The sequence below is a fragment of the Mus caroli genome, unplaced genomic scaffold (genome assembly GCF_978045245.1).
Source record: "Mus caroli unplaced genomic scaffold, Mus_caroli_1 scaffold_1, whole genome shotgun sequence".
Lineage (NCBI taxonomy): Eukaryota > Metazoa > Chordata > Mammalia > Rodentia > Muridae > Mus > Mus caroli.
In genome coordinates this window covers 190,126,359-190,153,751 of record NW_028227256.1, presented here as the reverse complement: position 1 = coordinate 190,153,751, position 27,393 = coordinate 190,126,359, and the positions used below count along the sequence as shown (strand labels likewise).

General features: G+C 47.2%; 1 protein-coding gene across 4 annotated transcripts in view; it reads right to left on the bottom strand.

The window, feature by feature from the left end:
• Nucleotides 1–27,393, bottom strand: part of Kcnh1 (potassium voltage-gated channel subfamily H member 1) — a 308,814-nt gene that overhangs the window by 141,743 nt on the left and 139,678 nt on the right. For all 4 annotated transcript variants that reach the window (XR_003837613.2, XM_021160418.2, XM_021160427.2 and 1 more), the window contains one exon: nt 22,002–22,431. Coding sequence is in view for 3 of the 4 variants with exons in the window: in XM_021160418.2 (XP_021016077.1) it covers nt 22,002–22,431 (430 nt within the window). In the remaining variant the exon portion in view is untranslated. The remainder of the gene's footprint in view (nt 1–22,001; nt 22,432–27,393) is intronic.

Sequence of the window (27,393 nt, the reverse complement as noted above, 5' to 3'; positions counted from 1 at the left end):
AGGTCTGACTGTTCAAACATGACCGCCTGTTGCTGGGCCCTTATGCTGCATGCTGAGAATACACCTCAGACAGGCATGGGTCTCTTCTCTGTTCAGAGCTTACAAAGAAAAGGGATTGGGGGCAGAGATGGGCTCTGGAAAAATAGGTACATAGACAGGGCACAGTTCAAAATCACACTGGTGTGTAACTATTTGTCTAGCTGGGACCCAGGCTGACTGGAGACAGTCCCATCATGTTCTGAATGAGGCTTCAAGGCCATGGAGCCTCTGGTACAGACATCACCATGGCTCCCACCATAGGCTGAGCTAAAGCTGAGCTCAGGCAACACTCTGAGCAGAAGGACATTTAGAAGTTTTCCTGTCTAATTTAAGCTGCAGGCATCTTTGAAAGACTGGAGATTGTGGCTTCCCTGGAAAGGATAATATGTTTCGTGAGGTTGGTGGGCTGGGGAGGCTGGGGGAAGTGTGAGGTACTTGGATGTTTCACTGCATGGAGGCTTCCTGGAGCAGGATTCAGAGCTGAGGCAGGAGAACAGGTTGGAGATGGGAGGCTGGCAGGTGCTACCACTGCAGGCTCAGCAGAGCTGACTACATCAGTGATTGGGATGCAAACACTGGACCAGTCACCACTGAGCTGAGACTATGGGTCTGGCTCATACGACCTCTCTCTGATGGAGTGTCAGAAGAGCCACAGATGTATCTGTAGACATTGGTGAAGGAACAAGAGTCCCCTGACCTATCGCCAAAGGCTTGTTTTTAACCCAGATGTTCCCTGACCCCCACTGTTCCCATATTCTTGTCTTCTTTCTCCTCAGCCAAGCCAGACTGCAGAGTTCCAGCTCCAAACCTTCAAGCCCCATACAGCTCACACCACCTCATGAAAACACACATACACACACAGAGAGAATGACATACACACATATTTACACACATACGTACTTACATATATACACACACATATACAAATATACATACATACACATATATATACACATATACACATAATATACATACTCATATACACATATATACACATACATATATATAAACACTCATACACACATATATATACACACACATACACACTACATATATATGCACATATCCACATAAATACATATATACTTACATACACATATGCACAAATACACACACACACACACACACACATATATATTCTGGGACCCCAGAAGAGAAGCCCCACATCCTAGTGTACCCTCAGCTAATTGCCTAATCTCTGTATTTCTATTTCTGAGCCAAACTCCCAAAGCCCAGTTAAGCCACCTTTCTACTTAGATGTCCCGGAGAGCCCAAACTCATGCTAGCCCCACCCCTACCCACTTTATACTGGTCAGCCTCCACCCTCCCCAGCTCCATGAAATGCACCAGTCTCAAAAACACTCTGGTCTAACTCTTCCAAAGCCTGGTATCAGTCAGCCTGGTACTATGGGTTCCCCCTCCAAAACCAGTGTGTGTCTTCCCATCACTATACATGGTACTGTGACCCCCAACTGTGTGACCTGGGATCCATGACCTTTGCAGACCCTGCCTGGCTTGTAAACTGCCCCCTTCCTCTTCTGCACAGCTCCATTTACTGTAATATCTCTGGAAACCTTTGTCTCATGCACTGGCATCCCTAGGATATGATGGATTGCAAGGTTTTGTGTTTTGGTTTGTGGTTTGTTTGTTTTAATCCATGTCATAGGTCTACTAATTGATAAACCAATCTTAATCAGGGAGGACCTCAAATTCCTCTGATACATCTGCATGGCCAGGCTGATAAATATCTGTAGCTTACATAGAAGACATACAGAACCTTTTTTTAAGATGCACTTCAGATGACACACATGAGGCTCATGAATTAATCCCTGCCCCACCAGCAATGACAGTAATTAACCTCCACAGAGCACACTGCCAACAGCTCAGTATGGATCTGCTCATAAAGCCAGAGAAAGTATTTCTTCCTGGGATGGGAAATAGTACAGAGAGTTCTTGCCTCACATTCACAAAGCCCTGTGTCCAATTCCCAGCAGCAACACACATACAAAACTTGTGTATATGTATTGGATAGTTTTTCATCAGCTTGAGAGGAAGGAACCTCAATTGAGAAAATGTCTCCATAAGATCCAGCTATAGGCAAACCTGTCTTAGTTAGGGTTTCCATTTCTGTGAAGAGATACCATGACCAAGGCAACTCTTAAAACTGCAAACATTCAACTGGGGGTGGCTTACAGGTTCAGAGATTCAGTCTATTATGATCAAGGCTGGAAGCATGGCAGCATCCTGGCAGGCATGGTATTGAAGAAGGAGCAGAGTTCTTCATCGTGATTTGAAGGCAACCAGAAGAGAAGACTGTCTTTCAGGCAGCTAGGAGGATGGTCTCAAAGCTCATCCCCAAAGTGACTCAGTTCCTCTAACAAGGCCACACCTGTTCCAACAAGGTGAAATACTTACTGATAGTGCCATTTCTGATGGGCCAAGCATATTCAAACCATCATAAAGCCTATAGGGTATTTTCTTAATTAGTGATCAGTGTAAGAGAGCCAACTGTACACAGTGCCACTCCTGGGCTGGTGGTCCTGGGTACTGTAAGAAAGCAGCTGAGCAAGCCAGTAAGTAGCACTCCTCCATGGCCTCAGTATCTGTTCCTGCCTCTGGTTCCTGTCCTGTTGAGTTCCTGTCCTGGCTGCCTAGGGTGACAACTGTGATGTGGAAGTATTAGTCATGGTGTTTCATAGCAGCAGTTTAGACAGTCTACTTTGCTTTAGATTATTTTCTCTTAAAATATTGGTGCTGAGAGCATTCTCTCCTGGCCCATCAGCTGGACTCAGCCCAGCTCAAGATACTAAGGGCTGCATGCACATGAGAGTGAAGAAAGTACCACCCAGAGACAGCCCTCTCCACGAGCTTCAAACCTAAGTGACACTTAGAAGGAATGATACCACATGACAAGAGGAACACACCAGAGAGAACCACTCCAACCATCCCGCACTGCCCCCTCAAGCCAATGGCACCTGGTCCAAATTGTCACCAAGGATGTTGGCCATCTTCTCATAGGGTCATGTGCTCTCTCCGCTCCTTACCCTTGAAAAGGAGAAACCCTAGCTTGACTTCCTATATTGAGGTGAAACCAACTTTAGACAAACACAAAACCATGGGGAAATAAAGGAAGCAAGAGCAGGACTCTTGGGGCCAGGACAGCTAGGACTGGAACCAGGTCTCTAGGAAATGCCACATCTGGTACCTTCTGAGCTCTTCTTCTGACTGGCTCTTTGCAGTCAAGTCTTAGCAACTCCCTCAGCAGATGTCTCTATCACCAATGGAACCACAGGGCACCTTGGCCGTGATTTCAGAGCCACAGAAGACAGACTGAGCCCTGATATGGCCTTCAGAGGCAAAGCCTGGCAGAGTGTGAAGGACAGATGGCAGCTCTTTTAAAGACCTAGGAAGCTGCTAGGAAACAATCCTGCAGCTAAGAACTGGGTTATCCATGAAGAAGATCATGGGAGACTCTCCTGGGGGAAAGACAGACAGAAAACAAAGAGCTCACATCGATGAAAAGAACACACTTTGGAACCAGGAAGCACAGTCAGCTTTCCAACACTGTGATAAAGTGTCGGAGCTAATCAGCTTAAAAGAAAGAAAGGTTCACTTGGCTTCCAGTCTCAGGGGCTTGTGTTCATGGTTGTGGCAACGTGCAACATGGCTGGAAGGCAGAACAGAGGTCTCCCCTTGTCCCAGCAGCCGCAGGATGAAAAAGTAGACAGGAAGGACCAGAAGTTCCGTTATGGCAAACTGATCTAACCTCCTCCACCAGGTCCCACCCACGGAGAGTCCACTACCTCCCCAGAGGCCCACATGCCTCTGGGGGATATCCAGGATCTAATCTGGATTAGGCAGGTCTACTGTGGCCATCACCAAGAGTGGGAAGCTGAGGTCTGAGGGAAGACAAAGTTGAAAATCTAGGCTGCAGCAAAGCCTTCATAACCCCAGACAGAAGCAAACAAGGATCCTGTCAGGCACTTGGACTAGAGGACAGAGAGAGATGGTCCCTTGCCAGAACACCACGCTTTATCCCCTACACAGTGAAGGCTAGCCTCAGAACACAGGCTCGTCTGTCTCTGGGTCAGGCACTGAACTGCACTGTACCACTCACGATACTTATGTGAGTGACCCAGAGTGGAGGGCAACCCAAGGGAGAATACAGGATTAGAGCATGTGAAGAGACGGTCACCATGAGCAAAAGCAGCAGTGTGGGGAGGCACGGGAGAGAGTGGTGAGGGTTAGATCTGAGCATGCTTCAGTTCCACCCTTCCCTCCCAGTGAGGCTCAAGCTAAGGGCACTGCAGGAGCAAGAGAACAGTGAGCGGCTGCTGAGATGCTGACCATGACCTTTGACCCTTGCAAGCTGTTGCCCATGACCTTGGTGCTCCAGAGAAATGTGGACAAAATACCAGAGCCCAGGGCCCACAGCTTTGAGCTCATTGAGGCAGTGGGAGGGAGTAGCTCTGTCTGGAGGCTGAGGGGACACCTTCATAGCTGCTACACAGCAGCCCATAGGCATGCCGCACGGCTGACAGCTGTGATCTTGGAACTGTGTCTACCCCCTGGCTGGGAATCGAACCTACAGTGACGCCAACCTCCATGATGCAGTACCACAGAATGTCTCCAGCCCTCGGAAGGGACTCTGTCAAGAGTTTCAGTATTTCTGGGAAAAACCAATTCTGTCCTTGCTGCTGTTGCCTCTGCTTAAACCTCCCTTTCTGCTAAGACACACTCAAAGCCCTTCTGTTTGACTTCTACTCCACTCTACTCAATCCAACTGTGGGTCCTTGCCATAAATCTTCTCTCAGAAGGATCCAGCTCTGCAGCACACTCCAGCCTCCCAGACCAGCTATAGCTTTCTGCTTGAGCCTTCATTCCCACTGCTTGCTCTCATCCCCACATGTCAGCTACTTGATATGGTCTCAGGCTGTTCACATATGCTAGACCCTCCAGCCTGCCTCCCTCCATGCTCTCCCCACACCTCTTGTGGGACTCTTGCCTCCAGACCACAGTAAACCTGATCCCCCTGAGACTCACACCTCCCCTGAGGAAGCCATACAATCAGAACTATGCACTTGCCCTTTCTAGACTCTAAGTTTCTCCTTTCATTTGTGCTTGGCATTCAGCAGCTCGGCCTTTTGTAAAGTCAATGAAAAGAATGTGTTCGGCAACACAGGAGAACTTAGCATCTAAGATCATGTCACACTTCCTCCAGAAGGCCAGCTCTACAAGAAGACCTTACTTCATCTAGATACCTCAGTCACATTCCCAGATTCCCACCATGTCCCCAACTACTCCAGGCACAGGTGGTGGGTATAGAACTTCACAACATTATCAAATAGAAAGAAAAAAAATGGTATTTGTAAGTTCAGAGTAAAATAAAGGGTCTAATTGCTAGAAGAGATAGACTATATGCCTTGTACACATTAGGTGTCCAAATAAAAGTTATGAGTGGGGTGGAATTCAGTAATCAAGGAGTCAGCAACTTGTTCACCTTCTCGCTCAAACACAAGTGTAAGCCCAAGGTGCTTCCCACAGAAGTTCTGGACTAAAGTTAAAGAGCAGATGTCAGACCCACTCTCAGGAAGAAAGCTGGAGGTCACCTCTCCCATCTCCACAGGAGTGTGGCAGAGGAGCAAAGCCACTCCACAGCAGCACAGATGTCCCACTCCCTGTGGTTAGCTTTACTGTCCCCTCCCTTACCTGGAGAACAGCAGGCAGGTGCTGAGGTACCTCGTGACTCTCCAGTTACATCAGAAAATGCACTTGCAAGCTTAACCCGAGCCTTAACGAACCCTGTGATGTCACAGGCAGCACAACGTCAAGCCAAGTTCTCTCACCAATGTTGGAGATTGGTTCTAATGCTTTGATTAAATCAGGAATCTGTGTGTCCAGACACTAAAGGTCCTTGTCCCCAAGTGGTTTCTGATTGACCAATAAAGATGCCAGTGGCCAATGGCTCACCAAAGGGAGATGGGATGGGACCCTTAGAGTTGTGAGGGCTAGGACGAAGGGGGTACAGAAAGAGAGGATCATAGTGACTGGAGGAGAAGGATGGGATGCAGGAGCTGCAGCAGAGAAAGCCAACCAGCCATGTAAGAATTCGGGTAAGTGGCCACTGGCCCTGAATTGGGCCCAATTGGGCTTCGGGAAGCAGGAGAAGGTTTAGGAGTGCCCAACCTTTGAACCAACCAAAGCCAGTGTAACAAAAAAAAAAACCTCTCACTACATACTAATGTACTAACTAATTAAAGTCATTAAGCTATGAATGTGAGAACACCCAACCAGAGGATGGTTCAGTAAGGAAGCCTGAACTTATAAGAAGCCTGGTGGTGGTGGCAGGGAGCTGTGGAGTATGCCCTGCAAAGGGGTGAAGCCATTCAAAGCTTGCTGGAAGAGAAAAGAGCAGCACTCTCAGGCTTATTCTTCTGATCCTAGGAGCTCCCCGCCAGTCAACACTGCCTTGGAACCACCATGTTTAATGAACAAACAATGGGAAAAGACTTGACAAGCAAGCAGCTCTGTATTTGATGATAGAGGGAGAAGGTTCTGGAGCCTCAAATGCTTGGAGGCTTCAAGGCTACCTTCTTGAACATCATGGCATCTGTGCCAGTTTTGAAAGAGGGGCTAGAGCCAGAAAACTTCTTGACAGTCCTCATCAGGCAGCACCTACATCTCCTTTCCAAGTGAAGGGATGGAAGGAAGGAGGAGGAGGGAGAGTAGTCAGGGTGATTTGCCAACTGCAATGTCGGCCAGTCAGGACTCTCTGCCTCCGGGGCCCCAAACAAGGACTTCCCAACCAGCCTGCATCTACCATCACCTACAGTTTGTAGAGGTAGATGCTGTTGATCAGAAGGTGGTTTCTGGCTTGGGAACTTTCCAAAGCCACACAGAGAAGGAATAGCAAGGAGGTCATAAGGAGAGGAGACCATCTCTATGGCTCACTTTCATCAGGGTCTGCCCACCTCACTTTCTCTCCTGACTCCCCACAGAACACCAACCTCTTTCAGCCAGGGGGAAGGACACCAGGGAGCCTGAGAGGAATCTGGACCTCCAGTAGGCTCTAGATAGTCAGTGAGTACATGCAGTTGGAGATTTGAATCCCTGCTCATCCATCTCCTGCAGGATTTGAGGCAGTTGACCACAGCTTTTCTATACCTTGGTTTTCTTATTTGTGACACAGCCGTAAGGGCAAGTCACCCAGCTGTGAAGATGGAGTTAGTATGAGTTAATGGTATCTGTTATGAAGTTACTATCTTAGTTTGGGCTTTACTGATGTGGACAGACACCATGACCAAGACATCTCCTATAAGGACAACATTTAATTAAGGCTGGCTTACAGGTTCAGAGGTTCAGTCCATTATCATCAAGGCAAGAGCATGGCAGTGCCCAAGCTGCCATGGTGCAGGAGGAGCTGAGAGTTCTACATCTTCATCTGAAGGCCGCTAGAAGATTGGCTTCCAGGCAAGCTAAGACCAGGGTCTTAAAACTTACACCCATAGTGACTTCCTCCAACAGGCCACACCTCCAAATAGTGCCACTCCCTGGGCCAAGCATATTCAAACTATCACAGTTACCAATACATATGTGCTCTTAACATCAATACTGCCATTACCCTACTTGTCTACATATAAAAAGCCAAATGCCTGGGTACTACAGAGCTTTGCACACAGACAGAGACGCTGGCAGCTAAGCATTAAACATTATATAAGGATGATTGGAATGGCCAATGCAGACAACCCCCAGCTGCATGCAGCCCTAGTCCTGTGAGCAGAGGCAACCACTGCCAGCGCTGCCTGTTCATTCTGGTTAGAACAGGACAAGCCTGTGTGAACACCTGGTCTTTCATCTCAATGATGGCAGGCTGAGGTGGAATTATTAGTCCCGCTTAGTCCAGGATAAGCCTGCCTTATTGTTCACTGTAGGGGAGGAAAGGCCAGGGCATGTGCTGTCATCCACTGCACAGATTGTCACAGAAGGAAAACCAGTTGATGGGTTTGAGCCTCACTCTCGCCTGTGTGAAAGACACTTGCTCCAAGCAGTGTGTTGGCAAAGTGTCCTCAAACGATTCTCCCCAAATCAAACCCGCTTAGTCCAGGATAAGCCTGCAGCTCCCTCACATCAGCTGGCACCTGTACACTGCCCACCACCCCCTCTCGGGGATTCCAGCATCACTGCAGGTTCCAGCTGCAGGTTAAGGAAGCAAGAGAGTAACTGCTACAATGGCAGGCCTGCGCTCCCAGTGAGGGAAGCCCTGGCTCTATGTGCAGATGTATGGCTGTAAGAGCTGGGCCTTTGAACCCAGGGATCATAAACAGCCAGGTCTCCTCAGCCTGCTGTCCTTGCAAAACAAGGTGAGCAGGAGCTAGGTCTGGCTCCCAGAGCATCATGGCCGACAGCACAGTGCCCAGGGAAGGGATGGCAGGGTGCTATGGAGTTAGATACCGTCTTGTTGCATGGCTAGCCCTAGGTTTAGTCAGTACCCCCTGACTCCCAGGAACACCCACTGGAACTCCATAATCATGGTAATCCTGGCTTTCAGACATGTCCCAGAAAAATGAAAAGGTTTCCAGAGCTCTTTCTTTCCTTCCTTCCTTTCTTTTTTTCTTTCTTTCTTTCCTTCTTTCTTTTTAAATGTACCATCCTTCCCTTAGTAAAGGTTGTGTATTGCCTGTTGTCAACTTTTCTTGAAATTCTTTCTTCAGCTGAAGCCACCACCCCAGCTACATCTGAGTGTCAGCGGCAAGTGTGCCTCTTGATGTCACTAATGACACTTCTGAAAACTGATCTGAGATTAGTCACAGAATATGTATATTAGTCAAGTTATACCTATCTATAGGTAGGTATGCAAATAGCCAGGCATATAAGACTGAGGCATATTCTTAATAAAAAGAACCCATGACTAGCAAGAAAAGGGAATTAAGTTTTTTAAAACCTTTTTTTGTCTTTTTTTCTTGGCTGTTTTCTTTTTTTTTTTTTAAAGATTTATTTATTTATTATATGTAAGTACACTGTAGCTGTCTTCAGACACTCCAGAAGAGGGAGTCAGATCTCGTTACGGATGGTTGTGAGCCACCATGTGGTTGCTGGGATTTGAACTCCTGACCTTCGGAAGAGCAGTTGGGTGCTCTTATCCACTGAGCCATCTCACCAGCCCCTGGCTGTTTTCTTTATTTACATTTCAAATGTTTCCCCCTTTCCAGGTCTCCCCTTCAGAAACCCCTTATCCCATCCCTCCTCCCCTGCCTCTGGTATTCCCCTATACTAGGGCATTGAACACCCTCAGGCCCAAGGGCCTCTCCTCCCACTGATGTCCAACAAGGCCATCCTCTGCCACATATGTGGTCAGCACTATGTGTCTCTCCGTGTGTATTCTTTGGTTGGTGGTCCAGTCCCCTAGAGCTTGGGGGGTGAGGGATTCTGGCCTGCTGACACTGTTACTCCCTCCATGGGGGTGCAAACCCTCTCAGCTTCTTCAGTCCCTTCTCCATCTCCTCCATTGGGGACTACCCAAGCTCAGTCCAATGGTTGGCTGTGAGCGTCTGCCTCTGTCTTTGTCAGGCTCTGGCAGAGCCTCTCAGGAACCAGCCATATCAGGCTTCCAGAACTATTTCTTATAAATCCTTTATTGCATGGAGATGATGCATGCAGCGAGAAAATTTAAAAAGTAGTGTATACAGGTAGTCCATCCACACATCCACCCCAGTTCTCTCAAGGAAGGATGCAGTGAGCGCCTCTCTCCTCCTGACAGCTTCTGAAGTAGGTCAGAGAGAAAGACGGAGTCAGGGTAGCTGTGCCTCAGCATGGCCAGGTGTGCAATGGGATTAAATGAGGAGCCACCTGCAGGTGGCCTCGGTGCTGACCGGAGGCTAGGGAGGTGAGCATCCTAGGGCAAATTCAATACCTAGACCCTAGGAGGAAATGGCTATGACCATGCCTCACAGACAGGCAAGAATCATAAAGTAAATTCACATATAATCCCATGTAGGTAAGTGGTTGGAGTGTATTTAATGAGAGACCCTGAAATGGCTCTGCTGAGTGGGATGTTGAGTAATGGCCACTTCCCAGTTACACCTCTTCAGGGTGAGTATCTCTCCTTCTTAACCACTACGAGGCTGTGGCCAGTGGGGAAGGGCTCAGTCTACTGGGATCATGGAGTTGAGTCCAAAAGTCAGTTCAAGGGAAGGCAGATACACTACATGGCCTTCCAAAAGTGGAAGAGAGCAAGCCTGTCTAGGAACACTGCCATAGCTGAGGTCCTGTAAGAAGAGGGAGCACAGAGACCTCCAGCCCCAACTTAAGCAGGGTCTCGGAAGAGACTGGGATGAAGAAAAGCCTCAGTGAGAGACATCAAACACAGGCAACACCACGGGATCCTGAGTGTGCCAGAACCAGAGGTCAGCAGGACAGCTCAGGATGCTTCCCTGTCACTGTGGGTGATACAGAACATCAGAAGATCCACCCACCATGACATAATCACATTGCAGCCAAGGAACCACGTAGTGGCATGTTGGAGGACTAGCCAGGGATGGGAAGGAGATGCAACCAGGCAACAGAATAGGCTGCTTCAGGCTGCGGCAATGGCTCAGTCAACAAAGCACTTCCCAAACAAACACAGGGACCTGAGTCAGATTCCCAGCATTCACATAAAGCCAGAGGTATGGCAGTACATGCCTGTAGTCCCAGTTCTAGGGAGGCAGAGACAGGCCAGTCAGTCCAGACAATTGGTGAGCTCCTCCAAGCTCAGTGAGGGACCTTGTCTCACCAAAACATACACATACAAAATACACACACACACACACACACACCTGGAGAAACAATCAAGGTAAAGTCATAATAACCTGACGTAGGCCTCTGGCCTCCACATATACTTGTGCACAAATGCATGCTCCCTGTCCCTACCCCCAGTACCCTGGGTTAGCAAAAAGTCAGTAACAACCCCCCAGACAACACGCTTCGCCCTCCTGTCATTTGCAATAACCCCGGTGGAACTGGAGGCCATTGTGTTGAGTGAAATACACCAGGCACTGGAAGATAAACACCACATGTTCTCACACACATTTGGAAGCTAAAAGAGTTGCTCTCCCAGAAATAAAGACCAGAATTGTGGTTCCAGAAGCCAGGGAGAGAGAGACAGAGAGAGAAGGGAAACGGAGAGAGGTTAGACACAGACGGGAGGCAGCAGCTCTGAGCACTATAGCACAGATGACAAAGATGGATACACACCGAAAGGTCAAAGGACAGGAAAGTCTTGATATGAAGATGTTAATGTCTGAGATCTTTAGCTTGACTCAAGCATTGCAACTGTGCTGGGGATATGACTCAGTGGTAGAACACTGGCCTCATATTTGAAAGGCGTTCACTCCCCTAGTACTGCCAAATAAGTAAATAAATAAAGAGATAACACACTGTATGTGTGTGATGGATATTATATAGAAACTCATAAATATGTACAACTTTTATGTTTTTGTAAACTTGTGTGTGTGTATATATATATATGCACCCACATACATGCATACATACATGGGCATCCATATACATGCATGCACACATGTGTACCCACACACATGCATACACACATGTGCACTCACACACATGCCCATGCATGTGCACCCACACATGTCCACACATACATACATACACATGCCTGCACATGTACACCCACACACATGCCAATACATGTGAATCCACATACATGCATACATACATGTGCACCACACACATGTACTTGAAACAAATTTTAATTAAAAACTTAAATGAGTTGAATTCTAGAAATGTTGCTGCACATGACAGAAAGGAAAACGAGAATTTTGTGTTGGTTACTATGTCTCTGCTCATATCTGCGTTCCCAGATGAATATTGTTAAGGCTGGGAGAGCCACATTTGGATAAATGTCACATTGTCGGGTTGGTTCCAAAAAGCCAATGTCAGAAGAAGAGAATCCTGGGAACATGGTTGATAGGACAACATCCAAAAGGAGTCTGAAGCCCAGTGAGTGCCCACACCACCACTGGAGCTCTGGCCCATCATCACTAGAAGAGAGTGGCTACCTGTCTGTCCTCACACCATGTCTAAGTGAGTGTCTGACACACAGAATGGCTTTGATCTGTATTTGTGGGAAGGAGGGAGGGCAGAAAGGAAAGCAAGGATGAAAGGCCAAACTGACACTGAGCCCCGTTCACAAAGCCCTGTGCTCTCTGAAACCCTGCCTCACTTCCACTTGCTAAACTGTTGGGTTCTAGCCAAGCCCTCCCGGGCCTGCGTGTGATCACAGTTCAGTGTAATTAAACACCTGAGCTGCCCAGGAGGGACAGACTCCAAAGCCAGCCAGAAAAAGCCTGTGGCTTCCACCTGTCCCTTCCCCTGTTCCCAACTTCTGGCTATCCAAGCTGGCTGGGTGGACAGTCTCTGTCCAGCAGCTCCACCACTGTGCCTCTCTGCAGCTCTGTCTCTGCCTTCTCTGCTAGTTTACACATCTGGGCTGGTTTGTGGGACCCCTTAGAGTGTGCTTTAGTTTCTCCAATGGGTAATTCCATGTCACCCATGGGAAACCTGGGCTCTCTAAGCCAGGGGTATGGGCTGCCATTGTGCCAGTTCTAAGCAGAAAGGGGGTTCTCTTCCCCTCCCCTGCTCTGGCTCTGCCACCCTCATTCAAGCTCACTGAGCCCCTCTCCGCATCCTTTCCCAGAGCACAAATAAAGGGTCGGCCTGGCCAAGGTTAGCTCTATGCTTTCTCTGCAGAGCTCAGGTCGACTCCCCACATGCTTGTCTTTCCCCAGAGCCTATTGCCCTTCCATCTGGGCTCCTCTCCAGCCCCCATTCCTTGCCTAGTTTTCTTGAGGCAGTGGTTGGCTTTGTCACTGCATAGCTATAACTCAGAGCCAGGCCTCTAGCTGATAAGAGGCAGCATCATGCCTTTCTCAAAGGACCGCAGTGAAGAAGAGTAAGAAAGGAAAAGGTTCCGAGAGACTGCAGAGTCAGGTCGGCGGAGGATTTGTGGAGCTGGCCCTCTCAGTGCCTGCCTGGCCAAGAATCCTCACCAGAGGATTCTCTTATACTGAGTCCCCCACACAAGCCTTCATTCAGCCCTTCTCACACAAAGGATGAGCAATCCTCACTCCCATCACTACCTTTCCAGCACGTCTCCTCCCTACCTTTAACCCTTAGCTGACATCCACCAAAGTCCCTAGTAGAAATGCCAACTGACTGCAGTCAACAGACATGGTAAAGAAGAAAGAGCACACTGACGTGTGCCAGCTGTGCCTCCTGCCGGGACACCTGGCAGAAACAAAGGTTCTGGAAGGACCAGCCTCGGCTTGTCACTGCCATTCTGTTAGCAGCAATTCCAGAAGAAGCAGCAGGCTCGGGAATGCAAGGGTTTCATCCTATCAAGAAGCAGAGCAGAGCCAGGATCTGCTCCACCACTGTCTGATTCGATCCTTGGGTTTTCTAAGCTCTATGATGTCAGAACATTTCGTCAGCCACGCACGTATGCAGCCTGGATGGCTGTGGGCACTGGGGGTGGCTTTCAGAAGGTTCTCTTATCTAGTGAGTCTCCTCTAAAGAGGTCTGGCCCAGAGACGTGGGCAGTCTGTGGACAGATGGGCTATGGGATCTTTGTTCTGAGAGTAAATTATACAATCCACATAAACCACAGGAATCCTCCAGGTCAAAGGCCACAACCCAGACAGAAACCTTCTCCTACAGCCCAGACAGACACCTTCTCCTATAGCCCAGACAGACAGACACCTTCTCCTGCAGCCCAGACACTAAGTAGAAGACTTCAGGGCAGAAGTCTGCGTGCTCAAAGCACACAGCACATGGGCCTCATGGTGAGGGTTGCAACCCTGAACTCTTGGCACACAGAAGTGGGTCACAAACATGAGCATCCCACACAGGACGGAGTGTGGGGGTCTGGCCAGGAGGAAACACTCATCTTGGACCACAGTGTTTTCTCCTTGCTGCTTAGAGGAAAGCAGGGAATGGGTGGTGGCTGCATTCTCTGGAGCCATCTCCTTCGTTCTTGTTGAGAACTGAGGTGGTCACCTAGACTGGCAGGAAAATGATGACTCCTGTGTCTTCAGAAACGTTCCCTAGTAGACTCTTGTCTCTCACCAGTTTTAAAGAAAAAGGAAAAATTCTTTTCTCCTCAGTATGACTTCTCCTGTATGTGTAAGTCTATCAGTTGCAAACTATGATAAATACTTGACACACAGCAGCTGGAGGTGTGAAATGACATTTATCAATTCCTCTGCTGCAGGTGGGAAAGGAGCCGTCACCACCCTTGACCCACCACCACCCATCACCATCCTTGACAAGATCCATGTGCTGACCCACCAGCACTGTTTGCAGCTACCAGAACCAATGGTTGCCATGGCACTCAGAGACCGGGAGCACACCATTGCACAGGACTGATGAGCCCAGCTCCCTTCTTGCTAGCTGCATGACCTGTGGCAAGCAACAGCACTGTCTCCTTAGCCATAAAAAGAGGCAGCACTACCTTCTCCACAAGGTGCTATGAGCTTCAAAGGAGATAGGCATAGAAGCACATTAGAAGCTAAATATTGAATTCTAATAATATTACCACTTCAATCCCAGTATAAATTGCATTTAAAAAATAAGTATGTCTGACTTGCTATAAAAGGGGCTGCTTGCCCCCTCCCCTCTCTCTTGCCCTCTCGCTCTTGCTCACTCTCTCCCCATTTCCCTCCCTTCTCTCTCTCTATGGCCAACCTCTACTCCTCTCCTCTCCTCTCCTCTCCTCTCCTCTCCTCTCCTCTCCTCTCCTCTCCTCTCCTCTCCTCTCCTCTCCTCTCCTCTCCTCTCTTCTCTGCCTTTCTCTCAACTCTCCTCCCCATGCCCTGAATAAGCTCTATTCTATACTGTATTATCTATACTATATTCTAAACTCTATTCTATATTATACCATCATGTAGTTGGTCCCTCAGGGGGAAGGAATGCCTCCACATGGGCTGGTAGATGCATTACCTTCCCCCACACCTTACAGCACCTACACCAAACATATTCCTGGCTTCTCAATCTTTTTTTTAAAAACACAACAGTGCCTATCTGTAAGACCAGAGAAAATTCCTCCATTAGCTTTCTTCCCATCCAAGTTTCCTAACATCTAGTGCTTGTTGTAATTTCTTCTTTTCTAGGTGCAGCAACCAGCTACAATCAAGGCCAATGTCCTCCTACAATACATGCAATCAGATAATTTTAATTATAACTATAAGCCCAAACTAGAAAAATATCTTGTAAGAAAGCATCTCCACTGCCCCCCACAGGTCCTCAGCTTTTAATACTGCATGCCCTCAGCATGCACAACACAAAGGATGTTTTCCCTTGCTGTATCCCAAAACACTCAGCCAGGGAGGCAAAAACACAAAGAGAAAGGCTTTGTTGTCAGGTGAAACTAGGATCAAACTTCTCCAAAGCTGTGCCCTGGGGCAAGCCGTTTCACGTCTGCCAAAGAGGAAAGAGACCTGTTTTAAGGGCTGTTCAGTCACAAATGTCTTACACAAGATTGTCTTTGGGTGCTCAGTGTCCTTGTCCCTTCTTTCAGGAGCTCCTATTGCTCTTGGTCCTGTGTCTTGCCCAGTCAGGATGCTGTCAGTCAAGCCTGGGCAGTGATATCTGGGAGGCCTCTCCAATCGCACCAACAGCTTTCCTTAATTTGCTTCATGGTCCAACCAATTTGTTTCTTGAAAGGAGGTTTGTTTGTATCTAGAAAACTCATAGCCAGGGGTGCTTACATTTAGGGATCTGCCGACTACACTCTGCAGGCAAGGCAATTTCAAATTCTCTTACAGAAAACCACACCCAAAGGACTAATGAGGCAGGCAACATCATCATTTGTTGAATTCCCCCACAAGACAGAGAGTTTGGGGGGTAGAGAAGAGCTCCTACTGTTGGCACCATAGTGGGACCTCTGTGCCAGGCACTGTACACCATTTCATTCCTCTGGCATCCAGATCTGGCTGGTTCTGACCCTGTTTCCCCAACTCCAGCATAGAGGAGAAGAGAGAGCACAGAGAAACACACAGGTCCTGCCCTCTAGAAACCAAGAGTCTCCCTGCCTGGAACTGAACAAAATCCACAGCAAAATGAGAAAGATACCAAGATGGTCAGAAGCATGTTCAGAGACAGGTCCAATGTGAAAGAAAATAATCACTCCCGAAGGACCATGACCCTAAAGAGCACAGTCATTGTGTTGGGGACATGGTGGCAGGAAGCAGTGCTTGTGTTCTGTAAGAGAAGAATAAAGGAAGAGAGGGGCATGTGGTAATTCCAGGCTGTGCCACAGGTGGAGATGCCCAGAGCTGTGGGCAATGAGTGGGGGTGAATCAAATTTCAGAAAAAAAGCAGCTCATTCCCTGGCTAGAAAAGACATCTAAGAATAAATGATAAATGAATGCTTATTTCTCCCGGAGAATTCTGAACACTGCTCCACTTCCCAAAATAAACATAAACCAAAAATGAAATTAAATAGCATCCCGCACTCCTCAGACAGAGCAGCAATTATTGCTTTATTTTCTCTAAGAAGAGGAAACACAAAATTAAGTGGGAAGAGCAAGAGGCAGCCTTGGTTAATGACACTGAAAGTCTTGGCCTTCGGAGGGAAAACTCTCACCTTCTTCACGTGGCCATCACATTTCATTGTGCCATGTCCCTGCCATCAGAGGAAGCAGAACCAAGGGCAACCCCTTCACTCTCACCAAAGCTGTGCAACCCAAACCAGAGAAGATCTCACACTTGAATCAGAGTCTCTTCTCCCCAATTAAGTAATTCTAAATTTTTGTTTTTCCCCTCAAGCCAATGACTGGGGTAAGACTACATTTATCAGACTCTCTTGCAGCTACATGTGACTAGGTTATCGAATCCCAGCCAATGGGATATGAAAAAAAATATGCATAACTTCCTAGTCTTGTTCTCAAAAGAGAGGTGAATGGCTGCCTTTTCCATCTCCTTCTTTCTATTTTCTAGGGGAAAATATGGGTGAAGCTTGAATAGTCACACAGGATCCCAATACAGAAGTGACATGTGAACATAGAAAAAAGCTGGTTTCTGGTGTCTGTGAGGCAGCCAGGTGAAGTCTGAACTTCTAAGAAATATGTTCTGGGTCTCTACCTAATAGTAGCATCTGTATGCCATAGATAACAAACTTCCTCAGAAGTCCATATTTATTGAGAGTCTATTGTTTATTAAAATCATCTGAGTATCATCCCTATTCCTCCTAACTCTAAGTTCTTACTGAGAGTTGTGACCATATTATTTTAGAAAAACCAGAAAGTTATATAAAACAGTCCACCTGGAGTGGGCCCTCTGCTGTATGGGAGTGTCAAGCCTTGGGGAACACTGAAAAACATTGATTCAGCCAGGCGTGGTGGCACATGCCTTTAATCCCAGCACTCGGGAGGCAGAGGCAGGCAGATTTCTGAGTTCGAGGCCAGCCTGGTCTACAAAGTGAGTTCCAGGACAGCCAGGGCTATACAGAGAAACCCGTCTTGAAAAACCAAAAAAAAAATAGAAAGAAAGAAAAGGAAAAGGAAAAGGAAAAGAAAAGGAAAAAGAAAAAGAAAAGGAAAAAGAAAAAGAAAGAGAAAGAGAAAGAAAGAGAAAAAGAAAGAGAGAAAGAAAAAGAGAAAGAAAAACATTGAGTCATCTAGACAGGCCATGGTCCATCAGGAGAGTGAGAGAAGGGTCTAAGGGTCTGCTCAGGGCTCAGGATGTTCACAATATTCCCTGAGCACTGGAGCCCAGCCAGGGTTTGAAGGGAGTGAATTGGAGCAGACTGGGAAGACAGACGTGACTCACAGACACAGGAGGCTGCACAGACCTGGGTGGTATCTAGAGTTGGATTGTGCTGCCTGGATCTCCTGCCACCACCAGACAGGGAGGATGAGTGCCACTTACTTAAACCGACAGACTGACAGTAGTGACATTATGGGAGAAACAGAAAAGTACAAGAACATATTTAGAAGATGGCAACTGCCTCTTCACCATCAAATCCTCCCCAGAGCCATCCAAAGCAGGGCCAGGACCCAACCTGAGGCTGAGATAAATCACCGTTGCCATGTGTATTCAAGGCATCTTTCTTCCTTGGGGATCCCTCAAATGCCGCAGTATGGGTCAGCTACAATGAGGACTCCAACTCCATGTCCCTGTGCTTGTGCTGACAGGGAGGTCAGGTGAGAGCTGGCTACAACTTAGATCTAAAGCCAGCCCTCTGAAGACAGCCTCGGTTTTCACGTGCTCCTAATGGGATATTCTGTTCGAATAGAGGAAAGTGGGCTAGCTTGCAAATTTTTTTTCCTGTTTCCTGGTATCCTCTAGGGAATAAGCAAGTTGTAATGAGGCATTCAGAGCTAACACTGGAAGCCATGGAAAGCACACATCTCCAACAGGACAGCTAACACGTCACCAAAGAAGAGCCAAGAAATGCCACCCATCCCCATGACATAAAAAACTGAACACAATAGCTAAAATTTGAGTCTTGTTTCACACTGTAAGGATTATCAGGTAGCCTGGGAGTGAGGCAGCCCGGGTTTTTGCTGCTAGATATCTAAGTACTGGTGTAAGTCTGACCCAGGAATGGTACAGAAGGGGCATTAAGTGCACACATATGTGCACAGAGACAGCAAAGGGAAAAGCCATAAACCTAACACCGACATCCATCCTCAAGGAAGGTTGCTCTGGAGGTGGCTTTACAAGGCTGATTTCCAGTATAACACATGGTGCAAAACCTTTCTTGTTAACACAAGAATTTGTCAGACATATGTCTCTGCTATAAGCAAAAGTGACAGGTTGCTGAAAAACAGCTGCTTTCCTAAACCACTAGTACTGAGTCCAGAGTATAAATGTTCTTAAATTAAAGAAACAAAGAATCGTAGAGAATTTCCACAACAGGCATGGCAGCCTGCTCAGGTTTATAGAAGGAATGTTGCACATGCCAGTGACCAAGCATGGGGAATCTGTACAGGTGGCACACACCAAGAATATGGCTCCATCACCATCACAGGTGACGGACTGTTGAACCTCCTCTGCACTGCTCACCAGCCCTACACTCTTGAGAAGGTGAGGAAGCTTCTCTGAGCCTACCTTTCCTTACCAAATAACAGGTAGAGTAAGCTGAAAGCCACAGTGGGTGTGTTCAGCATAGCATCTGCATTCACCAGAGCTCTGCAAAGAGCTAAGCAGGAGCACTTAGCACAACAGTGTGAAGCCACATGCTTCACCACAGAGTAAACGGCCTGAGTATTCTTCTTCAATTACCGTAAAGGAATAGAAAGGCTCCCTGGCTCTGAGAAAAAGGGATCACACAAATAGTGGAAATGGCCAGGATTCCCCTGGATACTAGGAAATAACACTCTTGTGGGAGAATAGTTTGGGAAAAAGAGATATGCTTGCCTTCATTTGCATGCTGTTAGGGCAGAGACGTTATGAGAAGCCCTGAAAGCCTTTGGAGACCATGAGGAGGGTCCATTTCTAAGTGCCCAGTCTTAGCAAAGTCTCAGTAATGGCTATAATCAGGCATTCATCTCCTCTAAAGGGAAGGAAGCCTGGCCCTATGCATAGTATAGAACTTCGATTATTCTATACCCCAAGGCTCATAAAAATTCTGGAAGAAGAGTAGAAGTGGTCCAGTGGTGGGGTAGATGTGAATGGTGAAAGGTGTGAAAGGTGAAAGGTGAGAGGTGAGAGCATGTGAGAGGTGCTAGATTCAAGCCCAAGCACTAGAGTTTTGTTTCGTTTTTTAAGTTGCAAGCCCTGACTAGAAACCAGTGCAGCTGAGGCTAAAACCCTTCTAGAAGAGAAAAGATCTTAAATCCTTGCCTGAGAAAGCACCCCAAGTTCTAATTAAACTGAAGCAATTAGCCACCCACGGATCCTTCTCACAGCTTCCCATGGCCGGGCAATCATCTCTATTAAAACCCATTTTAAGATAAGGAGCAGAAGCACCAGTTCCAGCAGCACCCAGTTCTCAGAACCAACGACCCCTTTAGACACAGCCACTAAAACTCTCAGGAACCTGCCTGCACCAGATACAAGAAGGGGATGGCAAGCCCATTGTATGACACTGTGGGGTAACAAAGATGACTCCAGAGCTGGATCTCTCAACGAGGAGGCAGAGTGCCCAGTGGACGGGTGGGTCATCAAGCCCCATGTCACCTCAAGAAGGAAGCCCTGGTCTGCAGGCTGAGCTCTCTGTGTGAGCAGATGCTTCCCCAGGTGGCCTTTCCCGTGAAGTGCCGACACAGTACAGCGGATGCCGGGGCAGCATGAACACGAACCACTGAGGCTCAGGCAGGTCCCTCCCCACTGAGGTTTCCTGGGATGAAAGGAGGTCAATGTCATCAGCCAAAGGCACTTTCTAGACTCTTCTACAGTAACAACTGTTCAGTGGTAAAATGACTCAGACTTCAGCACTTGCCTCAAGAACTAGGGGGATATTCAGTGCAGGAACAGGATCCCATTAATCTATTCTCATCTTCTCTCTCTCTCTCTCTCTCTCTCTCTATATATATATATATATATATATATATATATATATATATATATATACATTTGTCTCTTTCTGCCTCTGTCTGTCTCTGTCTCTTTTATGTTTCTGTCTCTCTTTATGTCTCTGTCTGTCTGTCTCTCTCCATCTGTCTGTATTTCTCTTTCTCTGTGTGTGTGTGGGGGGGGCGGTGGGTAGTTAGTGGCGTGTTGTGTATTGAGCATGGGGATTTCTCTACCAAGAGGCAGACAGGAAAACTCTCATCTCAGTCAGGAATGATTATGTCTCAGGTCTATAATCTTAGCACTCAGGTAGGCTGAGCCAAGAGGGCTGGCAGGAGTTAAAGCTGGCCTAGGCTAAAGAGTGGGTTCCAGGTCATCCTAGCCTATATAGCAAGAACTGGTCTTCCAAAAAGAAACCAGGGTGAAGGAGACAAGGAAGAAAGTGCACGGAAATAAGAAGGTGGCAATTCAGAGAGTTATCCTAGAGAAATAAATTCTTCCCTAGGAAAGCCTGAGAAGAAAAGTAATTGTAACAGAATATAACATTGAACACCAAACTTCAACAGAGTTTTCGCTCTAACAAGCAACCACTGTCATGATGACCAAGCTGCCCCGAGCTCCTCTGGCAGACAGTATAAGTTCTCATGTCAGGTGGGATTATGCGGATCTAACCTAAGTTTAAACCAACAAACTTCACGAGATGCCTGCTGAGCGTTCACTCAAGCATCTCATCAAGAACAAAGCAGGGAAGGCTGCGGAGAGGAGGGCTGTCTGTCTGTCTCTGCTGTGACTGTTTCACTGTGCAATCATAACACCACACTCTGCTTTAAGACTAAACTGGACATGGAAAGACCCCGACAGCTCAGCACTCTTAGCGAACTGTATATGAAACAGTCTTTCAAGCAGACTTGTGAAGGCACCAAAAAGTAATAATGGTCTCTTCCTCCCTCTCTCCCCTCCACCTCCTGCACTTCCACCCCTCCCTCTCTTTCCACTAACAGCATCTCCTAGACCCAGCTGGCCTAGAACTTTCTATCTAGCTAACAATGACCTTGGGCTCCCGACTGCTCTGTCACCACTCCCTGAATACTGAGATCACCACATGCTCCACCACACACGGTTTGTACAGAGCTGGGATCGAACCCAGGGCTGCCTGCATGTTAGGCAAGCACTTTACCAACTAAGCTACATCCCCACCCCTCTTCACATTCTTAATTTTTTTTCTGAAATCTGTTTCTCAACCAGCATGAGCTGATTTAAAGATCAGGAAAGCCATAAAGCTAGCCTTCAGGAGAAGACATGTTTGATGGTCATTTTAAGCAATCATTCCTTGATCCTGTTACTAGAGTAACCCCGTACCACCTTCAGCCTACAGTAGGCCTGGCCATCAGGCAAGATGGCCCTGAGTTCTAGATTATCCTGTCCCATCCCACCCTGAGCACCGTACTCACAGCCAATCATCATGATGGCCACTGCGAAGATCTTCTCGATGTCTGTGGATGGGGCAATGTTACCAAAGCCCACACTGGTGAGACTTGTCATGGTGAAGTACAACGAGGAGATGTAGACAGAGTTCTTGCTTGGCCCACCTTCCCACTTCCCTGAACCAGACCCATTAAACTGGTATGGAGTGCCGATGTCCAATGCCAGTTGGTAGAGCCAGCTGTTGTTGCGGATGGTCTTGGTGTCTTCATCAAAGATCTCATAGTCTCCAATGCTGTACCAGATGCAGGCCATCCAGTGGGCAGCCAGCCCAAACACACACACCAACAGGACCAGTACAGCGGCTCCATACTCGATGTAATGATCCAGCTTGCGGGCCACTCGCCCGAGACGGAGCAGCCGCACAACTTTCAGAGAACTGAACAGGCTGCTGATGCCCTGAAAGGGGATGGACACAGAATCAGAGAGAAAGAACAAAGCTAAGGCTCCATCCCTCTACCCCATCATGGCCATTAAGTTAAGCATTCTGTATGCTTCCATGACATGCAATATTATACAACCCTTTGAAAAACTTAAAATTAGAATGCTTTTTGAAAAAAATACTGTTTTAATTTTATGTGTCTGTTTTGGCTGCAGTTACCTGCATGTACTTGCCTGAGACCTATAGAGGCCAGAGGGGAGTGTCAGGTCCCCTGGAACTGGCATTAGAGGCACTGCCAAGTGCATGCTGGGAACCAGAACTGTATCCTCTATAAGAGCAATAAAAGCTCTTAACTGCTCAGCCATCTCTCCAGCCCTTCAAAATCAGAACTCTATTCCAAGGTGTATGGAATAGCGATTTCTATTTAGTGTTTTATGACTTGCTTGAAAATTAAACAAAACAAGTAGAATTATTACACATGAAAACAACAAATATATACTTTCCATACCATTATTTATTTTAAGAAAACTTTCAAGGGTTGTATAATATTTCATATTACATAATATGAAATATTCAAGTTGTAGCATATTTATTTCATGTGGCAATGAATTATATAACCACGCTACATTGCACATAAGCAAATAAATATGTGTGTATTAGAAAGCAATCAGGAACCACAGGCTGTTTTGTTCTTTTGTCATAAATGCATATATTTACCTAATTTCTGTCACTTTCATTACTTTGATTTATTAAGGAAAAAACAATTGCAATTAAAGTTCACTGAGATGCCAAGCATGGTGGCACACACACCTTGTGTGGACGCCTAACTTTGATTTTCAGTACCAGAAAGTAAGTAAACAGCAGGACAAATAAACAAGCATTACAGTCATAGAACCTGCGACAGATGTGATGGTTTCTTATCCATTAACAACGTCCACCATCAGCACGGAAGTTCTCAGTCTCCTCCCTCTGCTGTGGTCGACCCTACCACACGGAAAGAGTGGACACAGCCCTCATACTCAGATTCAGTCAGCTGATAGGGTAGGGTACGATCTTGCTCCACAGGGGTCTCTCTCTCTGCACCCTAGCTGAGGATAACCAGCTTCTAGCTTACAGAGTGAGCAGCATCTGCAGCCGCCATGAAGGAGATTATTTTGGGAGGCAAAGGAGTCTTTGGAGTGAGTCAGAAATCAAGCACCATGTACGCAGCCACCCACATGCCACCTCCTCCTGAGGGTCCCAGTTCAGAGAAAAGCATGCTTTCCAGGGTAAAACTGCCTTCTCATTTTTCCTAGTTCATATACAGCTCAAAAAAAAAAAAAAAAAAAAAACAACAACAACAAAAAAAAGAACAACAAACAAAAAAAAAAACAACACTAGGTAGACCAGAAGTCCCCAAAGGCAGTCTGTCTCTCCTTGGCTCTTCCCTTTGATCACCCATGCCTCTGCCTCCACCACAGGCATCCTTCCAGCCACCAGTGCCTGCGCCGCCTTTCTCATCCACCTTCCACGTCCCTGACCCTTCCTCTTCCATCACAGTGGCCACCACAATACATTCACTCAGTTCTCAGAGGCCAAGCTATCCTCTAGCTATACTCCCGACAGCCACATGGTAGGTAGACACATGTGGCACCTCCTTGGACCGGCCTCTCAGCCCAGAAGGCCTGACCTATAACTTGCCATCTGTTAACAATCTAACCATCCTTCTGGTTGTCACTGACTCAACAAGGGACTTCCATGATGGCCCTAAGTCAGACCCCCATCCCCAACTCCTCCACAAGTCCACAGTGTTCTGTGTCCATTACCACTACACATGATCTCCTGTGATATTGTTCCCAAAACGTCACCAGGAAGTACATCTTCCCGAATACAGGAGTCACCTGCCATGCGTGTTGGAAGCAAGTGCTCAGGAAGGGTCTGAGGTCAGGGCATGCTTTCTCCTCCTTTCTTTAAGGAGGGTCTGGAACTGCATTGCTGTGTCTCTGTACAGCAGCATGTTGTTTCTCAGAGGTTGTGCAAATCCTCTTTTATCACATTAGCAGCTGGAATCCTGGTATTATTAGTTTGGCTCCCCCACATCCCTACATCCCTGTAGCTTAGTTCATGGGATAAATAAAAGGGAACACCCCAAACTTCTTTTTCATTTGAGTACATTGAAACATGACGGGGCCATATGCTAGAGAACCAGTCTGCTCCAGAGGCTCCTCGCAGCCTAAAACCATCTCACGTTGCAAGTAGTTTCCTGGATGCTTTATGGAATTTTGGCATTAGGAAAAGCTGGGAGTTCCCAGGTGGGTCAAGAAGAACAGAGCAGCAGGAATAGAAGCTACTGAGTTCATCCTTGATGGGAGGCAGATTCTGAACATCTCTGTGGCTCCTCTGTAATATCACTGATGAATGTGACTCAAGTGGACAGTCTGCAGGCTTCAGACTCATGGTATGCAAGTTTTCAAGATTTACGTAAATGAGCAGCCCACACAAATGACTCACTAGATTTGTCTTACCTCACCTTGTGTGAATGTGTATGAGAGTGTGTGTGTGAGAGAGACAGAGAGAGAGAGACAGAGAGAGTGTATGTGTGAGTGTGTGTGTGTCCTTCATGTGAGTGCTAGGATCCGAACTTGGAGCCTCGTTTGTATGGCTCTCTCTTACCCATTAAGCCATCTCTCTAGCCCCTAGCGTCTCATTTAATTAGATATGTGTGCCTCTGTGTGTCTGTATGTATGTGCATGCATGCATAAGTGTGTGTGTGTGTGCATGTGAAAGTGTATGTGTGAGTGTGTATATGTGAGTGTGTGGGGGGTGGGTGGGTAGGTGGGTGTTATGTGCATGTGTGGTGCCTGCTGAGGCCAGAGGAGGGAATCAGGTGTCCTGATCAACCACTCTCTGCTTTCCTCCTTTGAGACAGGCGGGGTCTCTTACTAAAGCTAGAGCAAGACAAGCAGCCAGGAAGCCCCAGTGATTCATTTGTGCTGGGTTACAGGTGTGTGCAGCCATCCACCTGGTGTTCTCCATGTGAGTGCTGGGATCCACACTTGGGGCCTTATGTTTGTGCAGCAATCTCAGTTACACACTGAGCCATCTCTCCAGCCCCCTGGCCTCTCATCTAACTAGACTCACCAATGTCTCCTCTATCATTATTTTTCTACTGTAGATAAAGACACTAAAGTCTCAGCACATTATTGAAATGCTGGTTTTTTGTTTTGGTTTTTGGTTTTTTGTTTTTGGTTTCTTTTGGTTTCTTCTGTTTTGATAGTTCCACCAGATCCCCACATCTGCTCGGGAACATGATGGCAGCCATGCCAAATTAGAAATATAAATATAATTTTTGTTATCGTCTTCTACTCAATATTGCTTGGAGACCCCCTCACCTGTCCTTCTCTGTCTCATGCTTTCTCACCTTCATGTGGTAAGGTCTAAGACCTGCATCTCAATGGACTATGCCTGCCTGGCACCTGCTCACCAGGCTTTCTGTCAGCACTGGCCTTCCCTGTTACCCTCCCTCCCTCACACTCTGAAGTTAAGAACAGCGAGTTCTAAGCTCCATGCTTACATCTTTCCAAACAAGAGTGACTTAGCACTCAAACAATAAGTACTGCCTTCCCCCAGGAAACTGTGTCCTCCTCCGGGCCCTGTGAATGGCATTTCATTCATTCTTCAAACAGGTTGGAGGGATGGGAGGAGCTTCAGGCAGAACAGGGTGGCACAGTTTGCACCGAACACCTCAGCTTCCTTTCACTCTTTATCTTGAGGTGGAATCTCACCACGGTATCCAGGCTGGCCTTGGACTTATTCTGCAGGTCAGAGAAGCCTTCAACTTGGAATCCTTCTGCCTCAGTCCCCCAAGTAGGTAGGATGAGAGGTCTGAACCACACCAAGCTTAGCAAATGCTTATGGAGTTCCCACTCACAATTCAAGCACTGGAGACAGACAAGTGACAAACCTGACCCAGACCTTCACACTCCTAGAATTTTTAATTAAGAGAGACAGATAATAGGATAAAACTCTAAAGTAAGAGCTGCTACATGACGGTATGCTAACAGAGCAGGCACGACCTACACACAGAAGTAGCAGGAAGTTGGCCAGTCAACGTCACTTAGGAGGCTGTGGCATCAAGGCAAGGGCCCACAGGAGACAGGGTATGAGCCATGAGATGGTCTAAGAAAAACAAGTTCCAGACAGAAGCAATGGTAAAACACCCTGGGGTGTAAAGGGCACGCCACACTCTGCTGCTCTGCTGTAGACTGACACGCTCTTGGGTCTAGAAGGACAATGCCAATGAGAGATGTGATTTCTTACATTAGCCCTCCAGGCACCGAGGACATTACCAGATTCCTGAGACCTTCCAAGTTCACCATAGACCTACTCTTCAGATGAACATGTGTGTCCCAGTTCCTCACAGACACTCTGTGGTGTAGTTGAGTGGAAACCTACACTGTGGTGATACTGAACCTAGAGGTCTGCTAAAAGGATTGTGATATTGATGTAGGGGGTCATGTTGAAAGATTGAAGGATGTTCAAAGTACCCTTTCGGGTGTGTCTGAGTGTTTACAGAGGAGATGGGCATGTGGGTCAGTGAACTGAGTGACAGAGACCTGCTCAGACTCTGGGAAGCACCAAATAAATGTCTAAGCACCTGAGTGAATTAAAAAAAATCAAACAGGAAGAAAGGAAGGTGACTTTCATCCCTCTATGGGCTCCCTCCCAAGCCAGTGTGCTGTTTGATGCCACTTTTAGGCTTGGATCAATGATCTTTAACCTTGGACTTAAATCTGCACTAGGCGCAATGGGTGGAGGTCCCTCAGGCCTTTGGTCTCAAGCTGAGGGAGTTGAGGTTATAACGGGTGTCTCAGACTTCTGACTTCTTAGAGGAAGCCATACACCAGCTTTGCTGGATCTGCAGCTTGTAGGCAGCCACCACTATGGACCTGCTCAGCCTCTGTGACCATGAGAGTTAGCTTGACACACCCATCTTTGTG